Source organism: Agelaius phoeniceus, chromosome 5 (assembly GCF_051311805.1).
Source record: "Agelaius phoeniceus isolate bAgePho1 chromosome 5, bAgePho1.hap1, whole genome shotgun sequence".
NCBI classification, from domain to species: Eukaryota; Metazoa; Chordata; class Aves; order Passeriformes; family Icteridae; genus Agelaius; species Agelaius phoeniceus.
In genome coordinates this window covers 51,914,692-51,927,450 of record NC_135269.1, presented here as the reverse complement: position 1 = coordinate 51,927,450, position 12,759 = coordinate 51,914,692, and the positions used below count along the sequence as shown (strand labels likewise).

The 12,759-nt window shown below is 38.1% G+C and overlaps 1 protein-coding gene across 1 annotated transcript in view; it reads left to right on the top strand.

The window, feature by feature from the left end:
• Positions 1-11,077, top strand: part of WASL (WASP like actin nucleation promoting factor) — a 53,441-nt gene extending 42,364 nt beyond the window's left edge. Inside the window, exons 7-11 of the mRNA XM_054632012.2 lie at positions 1,430-1,472; positions 1,870-2,023; positions 5,114-5,634; positions 6,752-6,860; positions 8,290-11,077. Coding sequence (XP_054487987.1) covers positions 1,430-1,472; positions 1,870-2,023; positions 5,114-5,634; positions 6,752-6,860; positions 8,290-8,351 — 889 coding nt within the window. The 3' untranslated portion in view covers positions 8,352-11,077. The remainder of the gene's footprint in view (positions 1-1,429; positions 1,473-1,869; positions 2,024-5,113; positions 5,635-6,751; positions 6,861-8,289) is intronic.
• The last annotated feature ends 1,682 nt before the right edge of the window (positions 11,078-12,759 follow it).

Sequence of the window (12,759 nt, the reverse complement as noted above, 5' to 3'; positions counted from 1 at the left end):
AGGAGGAAGTTTTTCACAGAAAGAGTGGTCAAATACTGGAATCATCTACCCAGGGAGGTGGTGGAGTCACCATCCCTCGATGTGTTTTAAAAAAGACTAGATGTGGCACTTGGTGCCATGATCTAGTTGAGATGTTAGAACATGGGTTGGACTCGATGATCTTAAAGGTCTCTTACAACCTAGAAATTCTGTGATCCTGTAAAGGAGCATCCCAAGTCATACAGATGTGCACAAATATGTGGGTAAGATCATATTAGTGGTAAACTGATGTCAATTTACATATGCCAGGTTAAATACATTGTGATCAGCTGTGAGACCCTGTTAGGAAATGCATGTCTAATTTATGTGAAGCTAGCTATATCTTAGCATTCAGAATCCTGTAAACAAATCATCCCATATTTTGGTAGTTAGTTAAAGGCATTTAAATAATTAGGTAAAACAGGGACTTTGTTGGTTTTCCTTTTTTATGGCATAATTTCACTTCAAACCAAACCTTTTACTTGCTTCTTAAAATAAGTAGTTAACTAGCCATAGTTATACCAAAACCAAAACTGATCATTGTACTTCAGTATTTTAATGAAGAAAACTTATGCTGCTGATAAAAACAGACCCAAGCAAGAATACAAGGTCTGTTGTGCAAGGCACTGTTTAACAGCAGCCAAACAGCCTTAGTAATTTATCAAGTGTAGCCTAGACTGCATTGTGGCTACTAACAGCTGACCTGGTATTTTTTATAACTCTGAGCTGAACTTCTGAGAACTGTATCTTCCTTCTAGAAGATACAGTTCCTTCACCATGTGTGCAAAGAATCACAAAACGTGGAGTCCTGGTAACATTATGGTTCTCTTTTCCATATCCAATAGCAGTATTGTCAAGTAGCTTGGAGGGGCACAAAACTCATCTGTGTTCTAACTGGTTATAGCATCACATCAAATAATACTTCAGTAGCCACATGAAATGGCTGCTAGAAGCTTAGGAAGATGGCAGCTGAAAGCAGTCCTGCCTTATCATTGAAAGATGTGAATGAGAAAGGAGTGATACACACTGGTGACAGGGAGGATGAGGCTTTCCAGCTGCCTGGCACTGAAAAATTTGGCAATAGCTCAAGGTCCAGTTGCTGCGTAAAGGCAAAACTTCTCCTTGATCTCTGAGCAGTTCTTCCATCATTATCCGTATGCACCACAGGGTGGCATGAAGCCTTCATGTTTTGCCACAGATTGTAACCTAAGGAGAGAAATTCTTCATTTTGTCTTCTGGACATGAGACAAAAAGTGAAAATTAAAGACATTTTACTATTCCATTCTCAAGTGGGGCACTGAGGAATAAGAATTATTTAGAAGCTGGTATCTCTGGTTATCTTGGTGTCCTCTTATTTTAGTTAACAGGATCCTTTTTATGCTGATTAAATGGGCTTTTCTGCTTTTTTTAGACACATTGGACATGTTGGTTGGGATCCAAACACAGGTTTTGATGTAAGTAATTTAATAAGTTGCTGAAGACAATGATTTAAACTTTAGAGACTTTTTGCACTAAAGATTTGCATTAAAGAACAAGTTAACTGTACATTAAATAGTTATAAATTGGGATTTTATGATGTGATGTAAACAGGGGGATGTTGGAATAGAAGGGAATAGGCATGGGGGACTGAGGGGGGGGAAAGATTCAAAACCTTAAGTTTTTCATGCAGGGTACTTACTTCTCCTAAAGTAGTACTTTCTGACTTGAAAAGTCAACTCAGAGACCTATACATCACTTTGCTGTTCCTTTTAACTATATGGTTTGTTAGTATTTTTTTTCCCTAATATAAGTGATAGTTTCAAAATATCTCCACATTCCAAGCTACTTAAAACCAGTGTATCTCACTTGCAGGTGAACAACTTAGACCCGGAACTGAAAAATCTGTTTGATCTGTGTGGAATTTCAGAGGCTCAACTAAAAGACAAAGAAACTTCAAAGGTCATATATGATTTCATTGAGAAAACAGGAGGTGTGGAAGCTGTTAAAAACGAGCTGCGCAGACAAGGTGGGATTCCTTTCACTTCCATGTAAAAATTAACAGGGTATTTTTTGCCTTAAGGATTAGAGTAGAAACTGTTGATGGTGAGCAGTTTTTGATTCTCTTCTTTGGGCTTCATGTCACTGCAGTTGCACTGGATCATGTTTCCATACACTGTACACTATGTAAAAATGTTCAGGCATGACCTATGAGAGTACTTGTCCCTGAGGAATAAGGATATTTATGCCAATTAAGTAATTTCCAGTAGCACTTAGTCTGAATGCAAAGCTACACAGTATGTTTGATACAGCTTTTTCAGACTGTGTACGTTAAGTGTTTATTTATAATCTCAATCTTATAGATAAATGAAAATTTTGCAAGACATAATGCTGTTGTCAGCTGTATTGGTAGTAGACGGCTGGCAGATATGTGTGCTGCCTGTGTACCCTGGCAGAACTCTGTAGAGAGCCTTGAAACAGCAACAGACCTGCAGTTTTTATATATTTTAAAATTAGTTTTTTTCTCATTTGAAATAAAAAAAATACTAGTTTTGAGCATGCTTCTGTTGGGTAAAAATTCTCAAATAAGCTGCTGCCTGCCTAACCTTTAAATGTGACCTCAGCTGATGCATTATCTAGTGGAAGATAGCAAGTCAGTTTAAAATTACACTGCCAGTGTCAAACTTTCAAAAATTTGCTTAGAGCTCTTCTCAAGAGAAAAAATTATCTAAGGTGAAATTATAACATTTTGAAAGCAGTGAGTAAGTTGTTCAGTGACTGAAGAGATACAGAATCAGGGTACAATGACTTGTTACATTTATTTCTTAGGTCCGCCTCGCTGGAGCGGTATGTACTTGTGCTGGCATCTAAGCATATGCTTCAAAGTATCCATGCTGTTGTGTGATTTCTTTCCTAGATGATACCTTAATCTGCATCTGTTTGAATGCAATATTAAAAATTATGTTTGAACTTCGTAGTTAAATTGCAAACAAAACTCCTATTATGAATTTTTTTTCTCAGTAAGAAATCTGTCACCTTCTCTATAGGATAAACTCAGTTTAAATGTTTACAAGGGTGTTGATCCAATATTGCTAACTTTAAAACTACATTGAGGAGACTTGCCTTGGAGTCTTATGACTAGCTTAAAATATTTTTAAATGCCTATTTTTCTATATTTTTCTATTTTCTATGTGTTAACTTCACATTATGACCATTTGCATGTATGCAATTAAAAGAAAAACTGCCTTATCTATAATATGCATGATGATAATCTACTTCTGTGCTTTTTTATAGAGGTAGATAAAATATTCCAGTATTTCAGTGGGTTTATCCACTACTGCGTTATTTGATGTATGGGTTTGACTGCTGTTTGAAGTGTTCTTCCTCAACTGAAAAACATTTTTCTGTGTTTATTGCAAGAATTTCTGTGCTTACATATTCACCCTGCTAGCATGCTGACTAGAGAGTTGCAGAAAAGCCATTCTGCTGAGATGGAAATTTTCCTGTTTTCCCTGCCCTTTCCCTAGTTTTGGTACTGGTGGTTATTTTTTGGTGACAGTACCATCTATAGATAATGATACAAATTTTATTGTTAATATTAGTGTGCATTTCTAAAAAAACTAAATTTATTTTCTTGCTTTGCTTGTGTACCATCTGTTTGAGGGGGAAGGGAGAGAGAGGGTAAGTTAATGGTGCTCTCCCCTTGCTGCTCCTTCCTCAATTCACTACAGCTGAGTGCAGACAGGCAGAATGCTGTTCCCACAGATTGGATGTGGCATATCTCTCTAGTTATAATGCGAATAAACTATTTCCCCACAGGAAAACCTAAACCTTGTGTTAGAAATCTAGGGAGAGTATAGACTCTGGAGCCACGATCACGTCGATATTCTCAGTATTGCAAAAACCCGTCCGTAGTGCTTGGCAGGTTGTGGCACTTGGTAACACCGCCCTCCAGTGGCCCCAAGCGGAACTACAGCCATGCCAGCCAAAACCGGCACGTTTTAAAATCAAGAATGTTAGCAGTATGTCTCTTGGAAAATACATGGCATTTCAGATCCAGTTCTCTCTGTGTTGTTCTTGTGAAGGGGTAGGAAAAAACTCAGCAACTCGTGGAACTTAAGAACATAATACATGCTTTTAAGAGTTGTATCTAAGGATAAGCAGGGAAGGAGGCATTGAGGTACTAGTGACTCCAGCTTCCCCAAAATCTTATTTTTATGGATGTTCCCTATTCTATGCCAGTGCAGCCAAACTGCTTTCTTTGCCAGTAACGTGAAGGGGATAATAGAACAGGTAGAGAAGGATCTTCTGGAGTGTAATACCCCTTTTGTTATAAAGACATGTGAAATCAAACATGAATTTTATAATCCAGGTGCCATTATACAATGGTACCTGGATTATTAAGTAGTTATGTGTAGCAACCACACAACCTAAAGTACCATGAGCCATTAGATGTTTAATGGAAGAGGAAATGAACCAGTGCTACTTAAAATGCCATTAGCAAAGCAAGTACATTTCAAGGCCACTTCACAGAGAAATGATCCTGTGTGTAGCCCTAAAGTTGTTTCCTTTTGACAGCCCCTGCCATAACGATACTGTTGGAAGTAATTTTCAGTAAAAGAGACTAAGAGTCAGTTTATGCTGCATTATAATGCATTGTGGGGGGGGGAGGGGGTTGTTACTAGAAGATAGTACTTTAAAAAATGTTTGATTCTGTAATTACTTAAAGTAAGGGATAGATTAGAAAGTGGAAATTCTGTATTTCACTTTAAGTGTATTTCTGAAAAGTTTTCCTCTTTTGTTGTGTCCTAGCTCAACAAAATTTTACAGGATTCTTATGAACTTTAATCAGTCATTCTAAGTCTTGTACCTGCTTCCTGCAGTCATTGACTCTTTTACAAAATATACAACTGACATAGGCTTTGTTTCGCTTGATTTGCCCTATAGGCACAGCTTATATTCAGCTGTATCCATTTTAATCCAGAATTGGTAAAATTTGCACAGGCACAGAGATCCTTGCAAAAGGCAAGGCACAGCCTGTGTTCTTTTTCTGCTGGTCTCTGAAAGACGTTCAGGTGTTGAGTAGCAGGTAATTCAAAGTTGTTTTGTTTCATTTCAGCTCCACCTCCGCCACCACCGTGCAGAGGAGGACCCCCTCCACCTCCACCTCCCCCTCCCCATAGCTCGGGCCCTCCTCCTCCCCCTGCTAGGGGCCGAGGGGCACCACCTCCACCTCCTTCGAGGGCTCCCACAGCAGCGCCTCCACCCCCACCTCCATCTAGACCTGGTGCCACGGTGCCCCCGCCTCCTCCCAACCGGATGTACCCTCCTCCGCCGCCCGTGCACTCCTCAGCCGCACCGCCCGGCCCTCCTCCGCCCCCACCGCCACCAGCCAGTGGCTCATCTGTTCCTCCGCCCCCTCCTCCTCCTCCGCCCCCTCCTGGTCCTCCTCCACCACCAGGCCTTCCTTCAGAGGTTGATCACCAGCTTCCAGTTCCTGCGGGAAACAAAGCAGCACTCTTGGATCAAATCAGAGAAGGAGCTCAGTTGAAGAAGGTAGAACAGAACAGTCGACCAGTGTCCTGCTCAGGAAGAGATGCACTGCTAGACCAGATACGACAGGGTATACAGTTGAAATCTGTGAGTAAAAGCTGTTTGGCACCCGGGTTCCCTTGGGACTTGCAAATGCAGTGTGAACAGTAAAATGTGGCTCTGCTTTGGGGGCTGGATTGTAAGTTTTAGAGTTTCTGAAGCCATGACTAAACAGTAGTACTAAGAGAATGCAAAGAACAGTAGTACTAAGAAAATGCAAAGAACACACATTTGCTATAGATGAGTTTTGGTGCATGAAATTACCCTTTCAAACTCAATTCTCACTTTTGAGTAAAATCCGTAAATCCTACAATGATGATGCTGTAGTATCATGGCTGTATGGAACTTTTGCAAGGATTGTGAAAAGATTGCTGCTTTCCTGACTATTCAGTTAAATAATCTAAACTTCAGGAGATGACTTTAGGAGTAACAGTAGTAGAAGGCAAACACTAGATTTATTAATCTGTTTTTATTTTCATCCTAAGACAGACCAGTGTTCTGCAAATATTGAGGGTTGTAAGAAGGTGTCTGCTTCTGTTTTGACAAGTGCTGCCCATAAGAGATGCTGTAGCTGTCACTGCCTGCAGAACAGGCTATTACTGTTTCTTACTGATGCCACTGATTATCTTAAAAATAATCTCTTAAAACTGTTTTGCCTGTTGATACTTATTTTTTGCCACTCCTCTGCACTCAAGGCTTCTGCTGTAAAAAGTGTAAGGGTGTGTTCATATTTATTTGCCATTAGAGGTAGGCATTATCAAAGTTCATTACTTCAGAAGGGATTATCAGCCCAAAGCAGACTCAGTTTACAAACCCAAGCAATGAAAACTATGTTGTGGTCTATTCCAAAGATAAAATAAATAATGGTTATGCAGCCATACAAGTCATGCCTGTCCAACCATATTAAGAAGCTTTCTTTTAGATGAGTGTTCACTTCATCAAAGCTGAAATATTTAAACTTGGGTATGGCTGTTCTGTTACATGGTTAAAAAGTTGACTATTTTTACTAAAGATTTTGCAGTTTGAGCTAAAGGTTCCACAATAAACTGTTCCACACTTTCTTCCGGTGGAAAATAAACTCAATAGTCATGCAAGGAAGTTTGTCTCAAAATACAGAGGTTCTGCTTTGCTAATTGCATCTTTCTGTTGTAACCCTTTTTCTTAGGTATCTGATGGTCAGGAAAGTGCACCACCTACACCTGCACCCACCTCAGGGATTGTGGGTGCGTTAATGGAAGTTATGCAGAAAAGGAGCAAAGCCATTCATTCTTCAGGTGCGTCTGATGGAATTTTTCTGACCTCACAGTGTCAGGTTTTCAAGAGTTAACACTTCTATTTATTGTAAAATACTTCTGGAGAAAAGCATGGATTCCAGCAAATAGTGCAGGGCAGACTGCCCTTAGCAGTGCCCTGGTGATGGGCTGAATGGTTCCTTCATGCTGCTTTGAATTACTGGGGTTTAGCAACTCGCAGTAATCCTCAACTGAGTTACTAAGCAAGGTTAATATCCTTAGAAAAACATTTCTGTTCTTGTTGCAACTGATTTGGTTTTGCTTACTAGCTGTCTGATGAAATAAGTGGTCAAAATATTTTGGAAGAAAGTTTTTGATGTTTTCTGTTTGTTGACGCTAAATCTCTTGCCATCATTCAGCTCCCGTGCTGTCAGTTCTGGTAGGCTTTGGCTGCCACCTCCTGGATAAGCAATGTTACTTGACCAGGCTTCTGCCAGGACTGAATCAACTTCCCATGCTTAAGTGCTGGGAAAAATAAGGGCTGCAAGAGGATTTGCATTTCTGAAATACCAGCTTGTAATAAATGTAGTTGAAATTGCAATTCAGTAGCTGCAATGCAGCTGTTTGAGTACATCTATTCTGCTTAGGCTTTGATACATTTCTGGAGCTTGCCTTGATAACAGAACTGTATATGCAGTCTACAGAGCATCTCACCAAGTGCACTATGGTTAGTTGATATGCTGCCCTATGTGATAATTGCCGATTTTGGTACTTAACAGAAATTAAATACCTGAAGGGAGCTAAATGCTCCCTTAACAGTTTCTTCCTCTGGGAAGGAAATGCTCTTGTCCAACAAATAAATAGTTTAATTTCATGAGAGTACATTTTTAAATGATGCATATAAAAAAAGTGGAAGGCTGAATAAAGTTAGCAAGCATTGACTTTGAAACTGATGTTCATTACACAGCTTTGAATATTCCAGTATCCACAATGGTCTTTAGCTCACCAGACCTTTTTTGAAGGGCTGGTTTTTTACCTGCTTGTAAAGTAAACAAATTCCATTATGTAACAAACCTGGGGAAGCAGTTCTTACATTCCAGAAATTAATCTGTTCCTGAAGTTTAACACCCAGTCTGGAACAAGCTGGCAACTTGCACATTCTTTAAGCAACAGTAATAAATAGTAACTGTTAAACAAGAACTTCTGATTCTTGTTCTCTTTGTGAACAAAACACATTTTTCCTTTGTGAAGAAAGGAGTGAGTGAAGAAACAAATTAGATTTAACTTCCAGCTAGTAACTATCTGAACTGGATGGCATGTCTAGCAATCTTAAAATAGAGTATTACTAAATGTATTGTCATGACGACCTTGAAGTGATGGTTCTCTTTTCAGAAAATTGTGGTAGAAATCAGTAATACTTTGATCATGTTAATTCTGTGCATGCAAGTGACTTGCTTTTCCTATCTTACAGATGAAGATGAGGATGAAGATGATGAAGAAGACTTTGAGGATGATGACGAATGGGATGATTGATCATATATTATTATATATATATTTTTTAAGGTGAATGATATACTAAACACTGCTTTCTGTCTATGGATTCTGTAAAATTATCATGTAAATGTTCTACCAATTTGCTGTATATTTTTGTTGCCTTTTGCTTTTTTATTAATCTGTGCAATACCTCATTTAATCTGTAAAGGTTTGTCATAATCCTCTACAAAGCTACTCCCTGTTAATGTGTGCAAGTTTACACCTGGATGATAATGTACATGTGAATACTTTCCATTCCATCAATAAGGGAGTTTAAATGTAATATGTGAGACTGACAAAAACCTTAATGTAATTTAGTTATAATGCAAGAAGGAAAACACTATTTTCATACCCTACTTTTTCTGTATCTAAATTTTCTTATTAAAGCCTAGTATAGCACTATGTTCTTTAAGTGATGCAGCTCTTAGTTTATTTAGCCCCTTGATTTCAAATGAAATGCTGTATGAATGTTGAGGCTGATTTATACTATTGCATGGTTTCAAATACATCAAAACATTGCAGGTCAAATGTTAGCAGTATGCTTTCCATAACACAAAAGCACTGCAGAAATGCACAGCTAGTTGTGAAAATTACCTTGTCCTAACTATAGTACTGACTGCTATTGAACAGCAGTAGAAATCAAATTCTTCAATGGGGACCTCTATCTGAAGTTAAACAGGGTGGCTCTGTATTGTCATAGTGGTAAAGGCAACTTTGATGCAAACAAGTTCAACTTTCAGTTGGTTTTGGTTTGGGGTTTTAGGGAGGGTTTCTGGGGGATTTTTGGGGGATTGGGTTTTGTTGGTTCGCTGTTTTTTTGGTTTTGGTTTTTTTTCCTTCCCTGCTCTTACTTTCAGAATGAAGATGTCTAAATTACTGGGGGCAATACTGGAGGCTGGCAATCGCTACAGTTTGATCTATTTTTAAAATAAATTTTTTGTGGTTTTTAGGCTGAAGGGCTGCATTTAAGGCTTGCTTCAATAGCATTTAATTACTTTTTAAAATTTGTAGGACATTGGTGTACTAATAAACACAAATGGTATTACTTTGCAGTCTTTGCTTTATGGTACACAGCAGATGCTGAAACACCAATCCTACATCCTGTAGGTTGGAAAGTCTAATTAACTCAGAATTATACACTATGGAGTGTAAAGTACTGAACTTTATGGCAGTATTTTGTCTTCATATGTTGGCTTTAAGACCAAGGGTTGTGATGAAGATCAAGAACCTGATTCACAAGAATAGTATTTGAATAAGTGGACAGAACATGGGATTTTCATTTCACAGCTTGCACATTTATATACATTGTACTTTGTAGTGCAGTAAACATTGGCACATCTGCCTATTATGAAATACTAATCTATGCTAAGTGGGTATTTAATATCTGCAGCATTAATTACTGTACTTACTGTAATTTTCAGGTAGAAAATCTTTTTAAAAACCACATTATCGGACACAGAATGTTCATTAAAGTCAGTTACATTTGGAGCGTAGTTAATGCATAGTGTCCTGGGTCTTTGACTGTAGTCCGGGTATCAAACAAAATTTAAGTTATCAGAAAAGTATTGACTGAAACCCAGTGTTGACCTGATCTTGACAGGCTGGACCTGCATGATACGGCTTGGATTTCTAACCCAGTTATAACCTAGTCTTTAGCAAATTAATTTAGTTGTAGAGGAGAAAAGAAAGTTGCTGAAAAGTAGTGGGAGAGGTAAGGTTGTAGTTAAATTATTCATAGGATGCTAACTTCCTTCCAAGAGTAATTTAAGCACATAACTTGAGGAAAAAAATTGCCAAGTGGTCTCATTTTCTTGCAGTAACTTTCTCATTGGCCTCTGCTGCTGGAAACACTTCCTGCTAGCTTTGCTGCTGTAATGGCTTGAGCTTTGGATCAAGTGCAAGTGCAGCCTGGTGTAGCTAATGGCAGTGGAGTTAGCAACTTGTGTATAAGGAAAATATTTGTATGGCTTTCATATAACTTCTGGCACTGCACTCTTATTTTTATTGCATATAGGGCATTTTAAAATTAAGCAGATGAGGCCTAGAGGTTTTCCTAACATGCTACTTACTAGATATGTTTAGCTGTTATGTTCCCAGGATTGGAATTTCTGTAATATAGTTAATAATTAGGCATCACAGTTCATTAATCAAATTTCTATTCTGGATTTTGGGAGCTCTGAAGTTGCATTATTGAATAAAACTTTGATTTGTAGATACTGGCCAAAGAAAGTTTTTGGGTTTTCTGTTTCTTCATATAAAAAGTACACTCACACCTGTGGTGTCCAGGTTAATATTTACTTTCAAGTAGTGTTTGTTCATGATAAATTTCAGGCATACAGACTGCAATGGCAGTTAAGTTAGTCACAGCTGCATGCTTCAGCACTCTGCCACTTTTGCTCCAAGCAGAAGACAGCATTTCATGATACTGGTGCATTGTTGCTAAACATTGTAATGAAGGCCTCTTATATATTCTGGTTAATTGACTGTCCAGATAGCCTTAGCAATTAACAAACTAGCATGAGGCTTTTGTATCTCAACACTCTATGTGCATAGACAATATCAGCTAGCCACTTGTACGTATGAAATTCGTAAGAACTTCTCAATCATTCAGTTTTCCATTTATCAAACTGAAATTTTTAGTATGTGAATTTTTGAAATGTACAGTGAATAGGATGTTGCACTGGTGGCAATTCATCATGAAGCATAATAAAATTAATTTGACCCAACTAGTGTAAAACTGTGTGGTTTTTAAGTGCTGATTGTGGCACGGGTTTTAAAATAGATCTGTAGATTGATTACACACTTTAAAAGTGACTTTGGCCACCTGGCCAAGTTCACAAAGCAGTAAATAGCCACTGTCAAATCACAGAAGTTTCATGTCTCTGGAAAGTTGGATTGTGCTGTTGAGTAAACACAATGAGTAAGAATGTGACACCCCGTCCTCCTGGCAGATCTCACCGCTGCTAAGCAGCCTCCTTGGAAACAGCTACTGCTGCAGGCAAGTGCAATAAACCAGCAACATTTCAAGGTCAAACAAACATGGGATCATTAATAAACATTCTAGAAGAAGTTCTAAATAATTAACTCTTGTTGGTGGATGCTCTAACTGAACCTGGATTATACAGATGTAAATCTTTGTCCTGCATGTTATAGAGTTTGAGTTCAGGATACTTCAGAAGTTTGCTTCTCTCTCCTAAAGCATCTGAGTCCAGCATTTCAAACTTAACTGATGTACAATACTTTGTTTTGGGGTTTAGTGCTTATTTGATTTCTCGGTGTTAAGCATGGGGCAAAGTTGGAATTGTTCATTGTAGGATCAGCTGAGGTATATAATCATTTCTTTTCCACTTCATGAGCAGAAGGTCAAAATATGCTTTAGAAATGAGCCTTTTTTTATTTGATAGTGGTTACTTTCCCAACATTCTTGTAAGGAGGAAAAGGGAGGAAAGATCCTATTGCTTTTAAGACTGTTAGCAGTCCACTGCAACAGCCTTTATCTAATCATTAGAGGAATTCTTGGTCTAATTAAAGTTCCTGAAGCTTAAGTACAGTGATAAGCAGCTTTATTTATAGAAAAGTGAAAATGGTTTAGGGAAGCTTAGATGATACTCAGCCTTTGTCTCTCAAAGGACCAATGTTATCCTCTAGCACTGCAGTAAGGAGTCCTGTTGCTATGTATTTGTTTCCTGCCTGGAATTGTCTTGTGAGTGAGAAGTTGGAAAGGATGGGGTAGTAAGAACTAGAATGTGAGCTGGGGAGGTTTAACACCATGTTTTAACTACCTTGTCAGTGACTCTAGCCTGACAAGTCTAAGACAGTCTTTGAAAGTTTGAGGATGTTTATCCCGTTGTGAAGGAGCCTTTTTGGTTTGTTTTTTTAATGGCCAAATTGCTATGGCTTGTCTGTTATATTGTGCTTGAGAAAAATAAAACATTGGTTGTTTAAAATCACAGGTTTGGAAACAATTCAGATACATGTTGAGGAATAGAATCATTGCCCAAATATAAGTAATGGGATGTTTTTCTGACAAATTTTATTTTATGCTGAATTTTACAGTATTTGCAGGTGTAACCTGCTAAAAGGAATTAGACTAGTAATTTTTCTGTTACTCAAATTTTTCTCTTACATACTTTTAAGTAATAACTGTAAGACTTACCCATTTATAAAGAGCGCGTGAAATTAGGAAGTTTTATATTTTACATTATTGTGGGGTTGGTTTGGGTTTTTTTGATCTATTATTATCAACAAATATACTTTAAGGTCTTTTTCCTTGTGCTCTGAAGGGTTTTTGGAGTTTCTCTGGAGTGAAATTCTTGAGCCATTACTTCATGTGTGTGCTTTTTCCTCCCTGAAGCTTAATCATCTTGAGTTTGGTTACTTGTGCAGTATGAATTCTAAATTTATTACT